This window comes from Chiloscyllium plagiosum, unplaced genomic scaffold (assembly GCF_037043375.1).
Source record: "Chiloscyllium plagiosum isolate Xiang-an unplaced genomic scaffold, Cpla_swu_hap1 HiC_scaffold_25, whole genome shotgun sequence".
NCBI classification, from domain to species: Eukaryota; Metazoa; Chordata; class Chondrichthyes; order Orectolobiformes; family Hemiscylliidae; genus Chiloscyllium; species Chiloscyllium plagiosum.
Window position 1 is genome coordinate 59,347,487 of NW_028270163.1, and position 15,768 is coordinate 59,363,254.

General features: G+C 42.9%; 1 protein-coding gene across 2 annotated transcripts in view; it reads right to left on the minus strand.

The window, feature by feature from the left end:
- Positions 1-280: 280 nt before the first annotated feature.
- Positions 281-15,768, minus strand: part of mbtd1 (mbt domain containing 1) — a 73,829-nt gene continuing 58,341 nt past the window's right edge. Inside the window, exons 14-17 of one of the 2 annotated variants that reach the window (XM_043715171.2) lie at positions 14,080-14,314; positions 11,910-11,984; positions 4,392-4,476; positions 281-3,168 (exon numbers count right to left, since the gene is read on the minus strand). In XM_043715171.2, the coding sequence (XP_043571106.1) occupies positions 4,439-4,476; positions 11,910-11,984; positions 14,080-14,314 (348 nt within the window). In that variant the 3' untranslated portion in view covers positions 281-3,168; positions 4,392-4,438. The remainder of the gene's footprint in view (positions 3,169-4,391; positions 4,477-11,909; positions 11,985-14,079; positions 14,315-15,768) is intronic. The other variant, XM_088000775.1, reaches the window with a different exon arrangement.

Below are 15,768 nucleotides of genomic sequence, written 5' to 3' on the forward strand. Positions count from 1 at the left end.
GATGTGGGGAAGGGTGCTTGCCTATATTTGAAGAGTGATAATAGGTCAACCTGTGCTCAAGTAGGCAATCTAAGATTGTTGGAAAAATATAGGAAAGCAGATGTAGGAATATTGGATCAGCCACGATCCTAGTGAAGGGTACAGCAGGCGCGAGGAGTCGAGCAGCCGCCTCCTATTCCTATTTCTTATGGTCTAAAGTCCACAAAGCCTCTTCTGGCTTTCTGTCTAATAGACAGATCCAAAGGTTGTAGCCTTGGTCAGAGTAAATAACAGATTACAATCCATTTAAAAGGTTTTATTAAGTGTAAAAAAATGACCATTTAGTGAACAATTTTCATTTCTTTTTACACAAAGCTGTGACTAATGCAACTAATGTTTAGTGAAAAGTATTTCTGAAAAACAAAACAGAAAAGTTCTCTGCTTGGACATGCAGATGCTGAGAGACTGGCATCTTCTTGTCCATAGCCTCGGTACGAAGTAAAAAGGAAAGATTACATTTGTACAATTATCGATTTAGATTATCAAAATACATAGAGAAAACAATGTATAAATCCCACCATTAGCTACAACATTGCTGTCCTGCTCAGTGTCAGGAACAGCAGGAAAAGAATTTCTAGGAACTATGTTTTTTTTTCCCTTTTTGCAATTTTATCAAAATTCGTGCGACTGCCCAACAGGAAGAGAATAGAAGAATTTTCCTGAATCAAATCACAGTTTCTCAAAATCCCTCTTAAGAAATGATCCATATTAAAGATTCATGTAGCACCATATTACAAAAATCAGGGAGGAGCTCACATTGTGAAGAAAAAAGCTGCTGACAGGTTAGTCTGCAGCATGCATGAGATCACCAGAGGTTGTGTGCAAGCCTAGATACGTTTGCGTTTTGAATCAATAATGAATATTTTGAAGGAAGAGCAGGTTGCAGATTAGATTGCTGATCTTGGAGATGGTGGGGTGCACATTCAACACGAACCTGCCATTCCATCCAGTTCCCACTCCCTGCAACTTTTCTCAAATACAGAAATAGGCTGGGACGATAAGCTCAGTTTAGAAAGAGGGAGAAGTTATGAAAAATAGAATCCACAGCCAATCTACTCAAGAGATGACAGATTGGTCAGTCAGTTAGTTTCAAATCTGTCAAATTATGTTTACAAATTCAAAGAAGCTTTGAATTGTAAATTGTGCTCTGGAGTAGATGGTTCCACAGAACATACCCAATAATATCCTGGACTGAACAACCACATGTTGTGAACAAGCCAGGACAATTTGACTGGAAAGCCACATTGGGAAGCGGAATCTTCCATTGGGTTTGCAGGTGGGAGCCAAATTTAGTGAGCTGTCCTTGTTCTTTCCTTTCATCCTGCAGACTCCTAGATCAGAGCCTGAACCACAACACTGTCAGAAGGCTGTGTCCATATACTCCATTCAATGCCCATACCCAGTCACTCGAAAGGAAGAGTGGAAAGCCTATTGTGGCGCTCTGTATGCTCCCATTTCCTTGAACACTGGATTCCAATGCACAGCATTAAACTCTGCTTGAGAGACAGAATGTCAGCATCTCATTGAAATCTGATGCTTCACAGATAAGATTTTGGCGAAAAGCTGAGGGGTGCAATAGGGGTTGGAGAGACCAGGTTATGCATTTTTATCCATCCCTCATCTCCCAATCCATGGGAAACTGACCCCTCGACACAGGAGAGATCAGGTGGTGAACTGACTGTAGACAGTCAATGGTTAAAAGATTAGTGTTGCCTTTGTTAACAATGACAGAAACAAAATGAGGGTGTCTCCTGTTTATTTTGTTGGTAAAGTGAATGCCATCTTCCTTGCGATGAATCTACCACTAAGTGGAAGCGAATCCAGTTTACACAGCAGCCTCTCAAGCAGCCAATGGCAAGGTGGAAGTGCCTACTGACTGCTCCTTTGCTCCTTGGATATGCTGCAAAGGGAGGGAAGGAGAGGTGGCCACCAACAAACAGTCCCTTTGCCCCCCCCCCCCCCCCCATATTCACCAAGTATCCAATTACAGGGGAGCACTGGTGTAGCTGAAAGCAGCCAACCACCTGCCTACACCCCTGATCATCCCAGGGCAGGAGAAGAAACTGTAATGCACATTAGTCATGCTGCCAGTTTAAACATTGTCCTCTAGACGATGCTTTCAAACTCCTAGCAAGGGTAAAGAGAAACACTAAGTTGCAGCATAACAGGCCACTTGGATCACAGTGTGATCCACCCAGAATTTGCTGGTTTCAGGTGCTCTCTTTAGCAACACTTCTCCATTCATTTCAAACATTGCCTCGTTAGCGTTAAACAAAAGGAAAATCAAACAGCAATAAAATGAGGTTGAGCACAAGAGAGCTGTGAGAGGACCAACACAGTCACTCCAAAGTCTGCAGAAGCAACATGTGGAACCATACCAATTAACAATGTTACTGCGTATAAAGACTTCAATCCTTGTGGGGCCCACTCAGTACTCGACAATAAAACACAACTGGCTCAGAGGATAAGAACTGGCTGCACCCTAGATACACATGCACACACACAGGCAGAGTCAGCAAGACCAGGCATCAACTTCCTGAGAGGGGGTTTTCTTCTGGTTTTTATATTTATACAAATAAAAAGTTCAACCTCAAATGAAGAAGAGGTGGAACAGTCTGGCATGTGGCGCCTATGGAGGATGCAGAGTGTCAGAAGTTAACATAACTTCACCTGAATATGTAATCACAGAATGCTCATGAGAGCATTTTATATTTTAAAAAATTAAACACCAAAAACAGACATTCTCCCCTCCCATCCCACCAGTAAAATAACTTCAAGTACAATATACAAGAACGTCCAACAGGGGAACCAAAAACTCGAGCCTTATCACCCATCCTGAACCAGAAAAGAACTGTCCAAGTGTACATAAAAAAAGTAATCACTGCATGTTCTCGCTATCACAGCCTGCAGGACCTGTGGTGAACTGCTCCCATGTTGGGATCCAACTGATTAAAAAGAGCAGATGCTTCAGTCAAGCATCCATGCTTGATACAAGCACGGAGGCCGTGTCTTCGAGGTTGCTGGGTTAGCTGCCACGTCACCTCGCTTTCCTGCTTAGGAGGCACCGTGAAGGAGTCAGAACTCGGCGGGTGACATCCATAAAATTCACCTTGTGCTCCAGTGAGATCACTGGGGAGAGAAAAAAAAAGGACAACAGGTTACAAAACCTCAGCACTTGGGTCAAAACAGAAGGAAAGTCAAAATACAAATAATTTCAGAGGCAAGTTTCCTCCTTCCCTCTGCTCCATGCAAGAGGAGCTGGAACTGAGACTCTGCTTCTCAGTTCAAGGTTCAGCTAAATAAGGCAACAGGGCAGATCATCTAATTCTGCAAGCAGCAGAAATATTGGAAGGAAAATGAAAATAAAAACAATTGAGGGGGAGCTGTAGAATGTGACCCCACACCAACCATAATCACAATCAGTGACAAGATGCCAGAGTGAATTGGATAGCACAGTACTGTTGGTTTCACTTTAGGAGAACCAGGCGGGAAGCAATGCGAGTTCTACTTGTGGACAAGCATCAACATCAGGAAATGAGGTTTCTCTGAGAAAAGACTGAGTCTTATGCTAAAGAACTAACTTCCTCCTCTTCGTACCCATTGGAGACTGTAAGAGCAGAGCAGTCAGCTTGCCTGGTGGTGGCGCTGCAGGGCAAAGCAGCACTTCCAGCGACAACAGGTTCTGACTAAGAATCTGCTCAACTTTGTAAAATCATCCCCATTTTATTGGAAGGTTAGGAGAGTGACATTTTGTTAAAAAAGCGTAATGAATTGACCAAATAATTGCCAGCAAATAAAGAATTTAAATGACAGAACCTCACAGAAGTTGTTGTTGCAGAAAGGTCAAGTTTATGAGCACCAACAATCCCATACCCACATTCTAAAATGAATATTGCTGTACATCTTACAGCAGTCAAACACTCACATTCCCAACTCCACCTCGTTCTCAAACTTGAGAACCCAACAGACCGTTCACTTGTTCTGCCCCCTGCCCCTGCAGCCAAGATGGAGACTGAGCTTGCATTCTGTACATGGAGATTGCTGGCAGCTCCAGGCATGGGAGCACTGATTCACAGCTGGGCACAGCTCAGACTCTACATTTGGAGCTAGTTTCCAGAAATAATCCTATCCCATTCCTTTCCATCATAATCCAATCCAGCCCCACACAGCAAACAGGATCACAGCCTCTTCCCAGCTCAGGTGACCTTTCGTAATCCCCAATTTCACAGACCCACAACACAGCTGCCTGTTCAACATCCCTCTGCCATCACACAACTATGAGCATGGCATTGCAAAACTGGTAGAACGCAGAGAGTTGCTGCTTGTGAAATTCCTCCTGGTTTTCCACCCACCTGGTAGCTGCCAGTAAACGCCGTGGAGAGATGGCAGCAGCCTTTGGTCACCAGATGATGATATCTCGGTGTTTACTGCTGCTTGCTGAAAGACACAGGGAAATCACACCAGTCAGCACACCAAGCTACTCATACACATGACCCATCATCTCGTGACTAGCCCAAGGGGCACAAGACAGCACTCATCACCAACTGACCATCAAATACAAAACAAACTGTATTTCAAAGCAGTTCCTAACCCAGGATGACAACAGCTGTGCAGTGCAAGGAGGAGACACTGGCTGAGGGCAGGAAAAGTGACTCCAAGTTACCAGTTTTTGGGGTGGGGGCGGACAAGCAGATGTCTGTAAGAGAACACATCAAGATTCCTAATCCTCAATCCCGTTATGGCTAAGGGACAAAGGAAAACTACAGTGGTGATGCTGGACGATTTACCGTGTTTCATCAGGTCAGGCTACGTATTCCCGATGCACAGAGTGTGGAAAATGGCACATGTACTGGACAAAACCAAAAATATAAAATAGTCAGTCAAACTGAAGACCATTGCTGTATGATTCCAATCCATTGCTGAACTGGACTGTGTATCTCAACAGTCAGGATCTGACTTCAGAACAGAGAAACCATGACAACAACACATCTCACCTTCCTTCCACAAGGGGAGTTCCAAAGTTAGTCAGAGAGCAGATATTACAGGTGAACTGGGGAACAGACTTAGGAGGAACAATGGAAGGAACATCCTAGGACTACTCAAACATCTCACTGTGGGCTCCGAATGCCTACTGTTTGCACATGTAAAGTTTTAACATTAGACTGAAACATTACATACTGCAAGGAAACAAGTGCAAACAAGGGCAGGGTTAGGAGCAGCAGCTTCACTGTAGGGAGGCAGTTAGGAACAGCTTGGTTAATGTGGTTCTGCAGTTGTTTTAACAATCATCTGGTGTGATGAAAGGTGTGGCTTTTTATTAAAAAAATGATTTGAACAGTTTTTAGGTGTTGTGTTTTTAATTAAGGGATTTAATAATAAACTAGGTTAGTCTTGTTCAGAAGAGTTTTGGAAATAAATTACAATCAGTAAGAGAGTCCATTTTGTGAAAACTTCCAGAAGAGGAGTATTTGGCTACAATTGGTTGGTTACTCAAAGCTGAGGATGTCTGAGGTCACAGGACAAGAACTGAGGAAGAAAAAGCAGTTACATTCCAGAGGATTAAGGAAAAGAACCCTGGTAACTGTGAAGTGGCTGTTTTGGGGACCAAATTGAATTTTATTTGCCATGTATTTCGAAATATTTCAAGTCGTATTACTGAGATAGCTTGGTGTGTTTTATTTTATTTCCACTGTATAATAAACTTCTATTTTATAGTTAAATGTAGCAGAACGTTCCTGTGTTTCAGTAAAGGACGGTCACATTAAAATATAAGATAGTCATAGGATCGGACACAGTCAGCATGGATTTACAAAATGGAAATCACGCTTGATTTCCATTTATTGGAAATTTAAAAGGATGTTACTGGTAGAATTGATGAGGGGGAACCAGTGGATATGGTTTACTTGGACCATCAGAAGGTTTCAAGAAGGTTCCATGTAACAGATTAGCAAGTCAAGCTCAAGTACAAAGAACTGGGAGTAGTGCACTGGCGCAATTAGAGAACTGGCTGGCAGACACGAAACAAAAAAAAAGGAACAAATTGATCTTTTTCCAAGTGGCAGGGATCAGTCCTTAGACCTTGGGTATTCACAATATATATGAATAATTTAAATGAAGAACTTAATGTGATATCTTCAAGATTGCACACAATACGTGACGTGTGAACTGTGAGGAAGATGCATAGATGTTTCAGTCTGATTTGGACGAACTGAGCAGATGGATCTCAGATGACCCAATTAGTTTTAGCAGGACTAGACGGAGTAAACACAGGCAGGCTGTAGTTCTTGGAGCTAAAGGGATTAAAGGCTATGGGGAGAAAACAAGAGGAGTGGAAATCACCCGCCATTATACTGAATGGAGGAGCATGCTCTAACAGCCAAATAGCCCACTTTACCTCCTATTTTCATGTTGTTATTATCGAGGTAGTTTTCATTCTGGGATCTGTCTTGTTCAGTAAGAGTAACAGCATCAGCTGAGGTCATAACATTGGGTGCTGTGGTCTCCAACAATGTAGCCTGGGATCTCCATTCTCAGTGACACCAATCTGGCTCTGTAGATGCTTGGCCAGCACAGCAACAGGTTTGGTGGTGATACTGTCCACGGACAAATAGCCATCACATTACAGGATCATAGATAAGCATAATCTGAGAGGCTCCTGGTATAGGATAGACATCAGTCCTATTGGATGAGATAGTAATATTTCCTTTCCTAAAGTCATGTTAAGGCCGAGAGAAATAAAGTACTTTTTTGTAACTCAAATGGCACTTTACTGTGGCGACAAAACCCTTTTTATTATATCTTTCTAGATATGATACACTAAATGTCTAAGCTAATCTAATCTAATTTTGGCCTTATTACCACTTTTCTGCCCGATCCTAAAATTCTCAACTCTCTCCTCGATCAAAAATAGTGTTTGATAAATATATTAGCTTTTGAGAAGTCGAACGTAGATATAGGGGAACCAGAGGATGTCGTATACTTGAGTTTTCAAAGACATTCTGTAAGATGTCACTTAAATGTCAAAACACAAGATGGGGGCTCATTGAATTACACTATAGGCAGTGTAATGTTAAGATTAGGAAGTGAAGTTGCCATAAACAGGGATTGTGCCATGTTGGCAGGCTGTGACTAATGAAGTGTTGCAAGGATTAGTGCTGAAGCCTCAACTAGGCTTCTCTGCAAATAGACTGGGCATCAAAGTGAAGCCATGTGCCACTTGTATATTGGAGCCACCGTACAGTTACTGTGTGCACATTTGAGCTCTATATACAAGGGTGGATATACTTGTATTTGGAGGTGGTAAAGGTTCACTCTGAGTTTGAGTAATGACAGCAGACTTAATTGGGTCTATATTTCTGAACAAGTCATATCAGACTCAGAACAGGAAATGTTTCTGTCTCCACAGATACTGCCAGTCTTGCAGCTTCTTCAGCACTTGCTGTTTTTATTTCAGATTTCAGGTATCTGCAGTTTTTTTTTGCTTTTACGATACTTTCTGGAGTTTAGAAACATAAAAAGTAATCACATGAAAATCCAAGATTCTGAAAGGGCTTGACATGGAGTCACTGTTACCCCTGACTGGGGAACCTAGAAAACCAAGGGCAGAATCTCACAAGGAGCAGCTGATTATTCACAAAAGAAATTCCTTCATTCAAAGGATTTGTGAATCTTTTGATTTCTCCACCCCCAGCAAATGCTCCATCACTGAACATACTGAAGGCTGAGCGCACGAGAACGCAAGTTTTTTTTTATTGTCAGGGAATCAACAAATATGGACAGATGTTGAAGAAATGGAATAGGAAGCTGAAGAACAGCCATGATAGTACTGAATGATGGGGCAGGCTTGGGGGACTATACACAGATTTCCTCTACTCTGTTTGTTGTGCTGTGTACAGGGTGGGAAAACATCCACCATATATTTCCAAATCCTGTGTTTCAACATTAAAATGGGGATACTTGGAATGGGATTAACTATATCAAACGACTCCTTTCATATTACAACCATGAGATTACCTGTTCTGAGCCCAGCATTGACCTGCCTGCTAGTGCTGGGAGGCACGTGGGCCTCTGAGGCTGCCTGGACTGGAAGAGTTCGGTATGGAGGAGTCAATTCATCATCCGCAGAAAAACTGCTGCGCGTCCCGCCACTCAGAGGCAGGATCGGCAAACTGACCGGCTTCTTCCCAACTCGATTCTTCCTCTCTAAACATCAGGTCAAACTTTGTTAAGCTCTCATTACAGCATTCTAAATGTCTGCACTACATTTGCTATCAATCTTATTAAAATACAGAGGCAATAGGGCTCAGTGTGACTAACCTATAACTGGACCTTGCTGAGGCCCAACTACTCTTGAAGGAAATGTTCTGCATTTGTTCTGTTGGCCAGAGTTGGTGGCTTCCATGCAATGTGCTCAGTATTGAACAAAAAGCAAAATCAACTGTCACCAAACATCCTTGTCCAAACTCCCTTGTTGTGTGATGATGCCTGCTTTAAAGCATGCAGGCAGCTGGGGGAGGGGACCATCAGACAGTTATTGGACTTCCACCATCTCTCTGGTTCACACATGATAAATCCTCACTGTGAAACAGATTTTGAATGCTCAATATGCTGAATGAAAATAAGAGCTTTACTCAATGTTTCCTATGATGTGTTCTTGGGAAAAGAAAGGAATACTTCACACTCTGCTTGATTATAGCTATTCATAGAATGAAAAATAATTACTCTCAATTTGAACAGGAGGAAATGATCAGATACAGACAAAAGTTCCTTCTACAGTGTGATCATCCAGCACTCCCAGGACAGTGCAGCACAGGGTTAGATACAAAGTAAAGCCAGCACTACACTGCCTTGGTATGAGAGTCTTTTCTGTACAGCCTTGGTGTGAGCGCACTCATTTATTCAGAGATTCTGAATAATTCTATACCGTGGCCTAACTACTTTAGTCATTAATATTTAAACACTTCTTTGGGGGCTTCACTCCACTGTAATTGTGACATCAAGGGAAGAACAAAGTTCTAAAGAAGTCCCCCAGCCCTTCCTTCACAGTTCAGGCAAACTTGCTGATAGGTTCCACCACACAATCAAGTACATTCTGATCAATCCCTGACCCTCCTGAATGTGCAGACATTGGATAAAGGACAGGATCAGGATAGGCTATGATCCTACTCACATCAACAGTCTGTCAGACCATCAAACTCAGAAGAAAAAATGCCTTCAAATGACAGTCTTCAAAACAAAAACTTCTACTCCAGAAACTAAAACTTTCTCCAAAACTTCATTTATTGAAGCAAAATTATTCACCAGCAATGACTGAATAAATAATTAGGAGCTGCCTCTGGGATTTACTGAACTCTTGTGAAGCAGCTAAATCTAACACAACAAAGCTGTGGACACAGGCCAAAACAATCAGCCCAGGCAACCCAGACAAGAGCAGACTTTTACTCAGGTTGCTTTGTTGTACCAAGCTACCTGCCCCATTTCCCAACTCATGTCACTGCAAAGCATGAGGAACATCTCCACTTCAGATTTCAAGCACCATTTTGTTCAGTGATGAGCATTTCCTGTTACATGTCACTTGCATAGTGCAACATTTCCCTTTCTGTGTATCAGTATTTCCCAAACATTCACCATGAATAGTCTCGACCAAGGTGGCCAAAGGTAGTTGTTCCAAAATGATGACTCGGAAGAAATAGTACAAAGGCAGAGCTGGTGTGAATTTACCAGCAGGAAGAGACAGATGGGCTGGAAATAGCAAAATTCAATGCCAATTTTCAACAATGAACAGGATCAGGTCAAAGTACCACAAGCTGATGTTAATGCTAAGTGAAATGAGGCACCCTGCAAACCCTCTCTCAGAGTAATGAAGTTCAATGGTGCTCGTTTTACCAACGGCCAACAACATAACACAGATGTGCTAAAAATCCATTACTGTAAAACCAGATTCCATTGCTCACATACACATTCCCTAAGAGAATAACTGGGTTACAACCCTGCCTCCTCCCCAGATGACAGCATGAGTGAAATTGCAGATTTCATAACATGGGAGGTTTCAAAGATGTTGGTTTGTTCCTACTCACCCTGTTTGTCAAGATTTTAAACAAACCTTTTGGCAAGAGCACACATAGAATCCCTACTGTGTGGAAGCAGGCCATTTGGCCTACCACGTTCACACCAACCATCCAAACAGCATCTCAGCCAGACCCATCCCTTATCCCTACATTTCCCCATGACCAATCCATCTAGCCTGCACATCCCTGGACACTATGGGCAATTTAGCATGGCCAATCCCCCTAATCTCCACAGAGACAGTTGCTTGAGGGTGGAATCGAACCTGGGTTCCTGGTGCTACGAGGTAACGCTAACCACTGTGCCATCCATTCACCCCCAAATTGTGGTTACTAACCTGTCACTTTATAGAGTCATAGAGATGTATAGCACAGAAACAGATCCTTTGGTTCAACTCAACCATGCTGACCAGGTATCCTAATCTAATCTAACTCCATTCGCCAGCACTTAGCCCATATCCCTCTAAACCCTTCCTATTACTGACAATCTCATTCTTCATCCACTGACACATACCGAATAGGTCCCACTCTTTTCACTGGACAGCCATAAAATCATATACCAGTTAGATACAGGCCACTCAGTCCACGAAAGCTGTATTGCTGTTCTTCATCATGCAATAAGTTAGCCTACTCTAATGCTATCCAATGCTAATAATCGTTAATGGATCTCATTTTTAAACAGGGTGCCTAATGCTGAATTGGTCCTGTAGGCAGGAATAAAATTCAGTCCTGAGGGATGTGCTCTGTTTGGACTAAGGAGATGGACACTGATTAATATTCATCTGGTGAAAGATGAAGCAGGAGCCAGAGTGTCCTCTACATTGGTTTATTTACAATGTCTTGTGCAACCTGAGTGCAGACTACATTTCCCATCCACAGACCAACCACTCCCAAATGAAACTGATTCTTACAGCTATTTTAAAACCAGCCCGTTCAGACAGATTATAATACTTTTCATTTGGGGGGCAGCTGGGATTTGAACCTCGACCTTTTGGTTCAGAGATGGGGGCTCTACCACAGCATCACCAACAGCTCGTAGGAAATTGGTCCTTATTTCTTTATTCCAATCTTTCCTTAAATAGTATCAGATGCTGTTAATCACAATTAGAGCAGGTATACACACATACACACACACTGATATGACACATCATTTGCAACATTATCATACTCAATGAACAAACTGTTTTCTGGCAGATTTCAGCTGAAGCTGGGGAGCACTGTATACACTGAACCGAGCTATTTCAAACACTATCAGAGAGTCAATTAGAAAGATCACAACAGAAAACCTCACCAAGGGAAGAACTTCTATTAACTCTGTCAGGAGTGGCAGTGTCCCTAACTCTAAGCTAGAAGCCCCACCTGCTGCAGAAGTACCTGTGAACACTCTCAGGTCATCCCAATATATTTCACAGCCAGTAGATTGTGTTTTGCTGCGTTTAGTTAAGGGATGTGATTTAAAAACTCCTCTAAGGAATGACCAAAGTGGTCAAAGACCAATACCAACCATGAAAGATTATGTTTGGAATCACTAGGCCTCCGCTCTCTGTCTGGAGGGAGAATCACATCCAGCATTAAGCCCAGTTTACCCCGAAATACACTCCTTCCAACTCAATGCACAGGCTGAGCTCCATGCAAGATTTGGAAGGATGTCACCTTTTCACATCTGAATATTTACAAATCACAAATTCCTGAGAAATAAATTCTAACCTTCAAGGTGTTCAGCATATTTCTGATGAACTAAATACTAGTTTAAGAACAGAATAACCAAAAACAGGGAAAAAAAATCTATAAAAACCGAAAGCCTACTTTTTTTGTGTCCCTTGTACTGGCTGGACTTTGCTTTTTTCTTCTTCATCACATTGGCCTGATTCTCCCTCGAGGCTGGAAGTGAAACAGGAAAGCAATTTAAGAGACACAAGCCAGGAAGAAGCAACGTTCAGTTCACAAACCAGGACTCTCACATCTCCACTGGCAAAGTACAGCTCCAAACAGACAGAAAACCAGACTCTGATGATCTTGGAGAATTATATATCAACACCCCAGTTGAGGAAGGTCAAGGGGATGAGAACAACCCACAGAAACTCAGGCATAATGCGTACAGAGCAGCCATTTCCCATTTCACCAAAATCATCAATAACTTGAATACATCACTTTTAACAGAAAAAAATTCCTAAGGCTCTTCATCAAGGGGTAATCAGACAAAACAGTTTGGACAAAAAGGTGAATCTTAACAGGGTCTTTAAAAGGAACAGAAAGTGAAGCAATGCCTGGGGAGGATCATGGAGCCCAGGTGAGATCTGGAAAATTGCAGTTTCAAACAAAAACGGTAATAGAATGCTTTTACGATTGAACTCAAGACCTTGGACTAATAATGTGAAACCCGAGATTGGATCATACTGTGGACTGAATTGAATTTATCATCATGTGTACCAAGGCACAGTGAAAAGCTTTGTCTTGCGAGCAATACAGACAGATCAGAGTTAAATAGCATAGCTAAGTAAATAATAGGTATACAACGGTAAAAACCAAAACACAGGTACAGGAAAATGTTAAGAGTTTGAGAGTCCATTCAGTATTCTAATAGTAGGGTAGAAACTATTACGAAACCGGCTGGTGCGTGTGTTCAGGCTTCTGTACCTTCTCCCCGGTGGTAGAGGTTGTAGAAAAGCATTGCCAGGGTGGGGGATGGATCGTTGAGAATGCTGGCGGCCTTTCCTTGACAGTGAGCCTGGTAGATGGATTCGATAGATGGGAGGTTAGCCTTCGTGATTGCCCGGGCCAAGTTCACCACACTCTAAAAGGTACAGTTGCCATACCAGGTATCAATACATCCAAACAGAATGCTCTTGATGGCGCACCTATAAAAGTTGGCAAGGGTATTTACCGTCATGCCAAATTTCCTCAGCTGCTTGAGGAAGAAGAGACGTTGTTGGGCCTTTGTAACCAGTGCATCCACATGAATAGTCCAAGAAAGCTTGTTGTGGATGACCACCCCCAGGCGCTTGACACTCTCCACTCATTCCACCTCTGAGCTGTTAACGTGTAGGGGGGGCATGAGTAACATCCCACCGAAAGTCAATAATGAATTCCTTGGTTTTGCTGGCATTAAGAGCTAGGTTGTTCTTGGTGCACCATTTTTCCAGGTCTTTCACCTCCTGTCTGTAGTCTGTTTTGTCGCCATCAGAGATTCAATCGACTATGGTGGTGTCATCAGCGAACTTGTAAATGGCATTAGCCTGGTTTTTGGCAACTCATCATGGGTATACAGTGAGTACAATATGGGGCTGAGTACGCACCCCTGGGGAGCTCCAGTGTTGAGCATTAGTGAGGATGAAATTTTATCCCCAATCTTCACTGGTTGTGGCCTGTGGGTCAGGAAACTGAGGATTCAGTTATAGAGAGCAGGGCTTAGTTCAAGATCACCGAGTTTCGTAATCAATCAATCAGTCTCGAGGGGACAATATAGTATTGAAGGCTGAACTGTAGTCAATGAGTAGGATTCTTATGTAGCTTTTCTTGGTGGCAAGATGCTTGAGGAAGGAGTGAAGGAGAAGTGTGGGAATGGAGAGTTTAAATTGAATTAATGAAATAAGTCTCTCAAGGAGCAATCTCAATAACAATGGCCAAAGTGTAAAATCATACCCCGCTCAGTAAGGAAGGAAGTTTACCACCTAACAGGGCCTGACCTATACATGACTCTCAGCAATGTAGCTACTCTTACCAGCCCTTTGAAATGGCCTAGCAAGTTCATGTGGAAGCTTACCACCCCAAAAAAAAATCAACACGTTTCAATCTCATGCAACTTCCCTCAGGCTCAGGCGTTGTCAGGTATCTATATTTGTTGAGGTGGAATGGGACGGGCTGTTATTAGATAGGTAATAGATGCTGGGATTGTCACTGACATCCACACCCTGTGAAGAAATAAAAACATGTGGCATTCTGCCAATGGGTTTGAAAGGATAATCTGGTAACTTACACTGTGATGCTGGTGGTTGAAGCTGGTAGCCTGTCAATTCGCACCAGCCGACAGGGTAGAGATCTGGAGATTCACAGTCTACCCACTGGTCATATTCATCCTCCCATCCATCAAAGTGGATCCTGAGGAGCCGATGGACAATGCGGGTAACAGTCGCCACACACACCAAGCGCGGCTCCATCAGATCGACAGCTTCCAATTTCATTCCCACTCGAAAGCCATGGTTTGGAACTTCCTGCGTTCACAGGGAAAGCTGGAAATTAATGATTTGGAAAACCCTTTCAAAAATATTACTCTGCAAACAACGCCAAATGCAGGGGTCAGTTCTGTGGGTCCAGGCTGCCTCTGGGAACACAACACAGGTTTCACACATTCCAGTTTCAGCAAGTACAAGTAAGCTTCACAGTTCTCAGTAAGCAGTTTGGAGAGAATATATCGAGAGTGAGCCATAGCTAGAGTGTGCGCACATTCTAGAATTTGAGCTTTATGGGAATTTGGTGGAGAGGGCAACAAGTGCTTTTGGCATTGTTTTGCGATTTATAATTTATAAGTGCTATATTCAATAGTGACCAATGGACCAAGGAGTAAGGACCCTAGATGAAACAATATGATTTGATATTAAGCATCTTCCAAAAGATTTAAAAGTAAAAGGGGCAAATCATGGCAGGAGAGCTCAAAGCTGTGGTGTGCTCTTCCTGTTAGATTTGGGAAGCTAGGAACATTTGCAGCATGTGTGCAGGAAGAAAAGTGTCTCTAGCTGCAGCTCCTGGAAGGCTGAGTTTCAGAGTAGTGGCTGGGAACACTATGCAGCATCTACAAAGCTGAGGGAGGTGGTCACACTGAGGGCGAAGACTTCCCAGGCTGGAAGGGAATGTGTAATGACCAAGCAGAGCACAAGGATGAGGCAGGCAGTATAAGATCTCCTGTGGCTATTCCCCTTGCAAAACAGATGTTCTGCTTCGGATACTGTTGAGGTGAACAGCGTCAGTGGGGAAAACACAAAGAGCCAAATGTGTTGCACCATGGTTGGCTCCATTGCACAGAGTAGTAGTAAAAGATGTGGGCATGTTTTAGTTCAGATTCAATTTTAAAGGAATTGGACACCACTCTGGGGTTATGTTGCCTTCCTGGTGCTAGAGTCAAGAATGCCTCAAAGTTGCTACAGGACCTTCTGGAGGGAAGAGGACAAACAGCCAATGGCCATGAGTCCAGAACTTAGAGGGCATAGGTTCAGGGTGAGAGTAAGATGTAAAAGAAACCTAAGGGGCAACTTTTTGATGCAGAGAGTGGTGCGTGTGTGGAATGAGCTGCCAGAGGAAGTGATGGAGGCTGGTACACATTGCAACATTTAAAAGGCATCTGGATGGGTATATGAATAGGAAGGGTTTGGAGGGATATGGGCCAGGTGCTAGCAGTTGGGAATGAAATAGGTATGAGAGAAAAAAGGATGTGGTCTTAGAAGCAAAATACATGGCATTAGGAAACATGCTGAAAAGTAGGATCTCAGAAGGCAGGGATCTTAAGATTGCTACCAGTGACATATGCCAGTCCCAGTAAAAACAGCAGGATATATTAGAAATATGTGGCTGAAGAGATGGCGTGAGAGAAAGTATTCAGGTTCCTGGGGTATTGGGATCAGTTCTGGGGGAGGTGGGACCACTATAAACCAGATGGATTATACATGAGCAG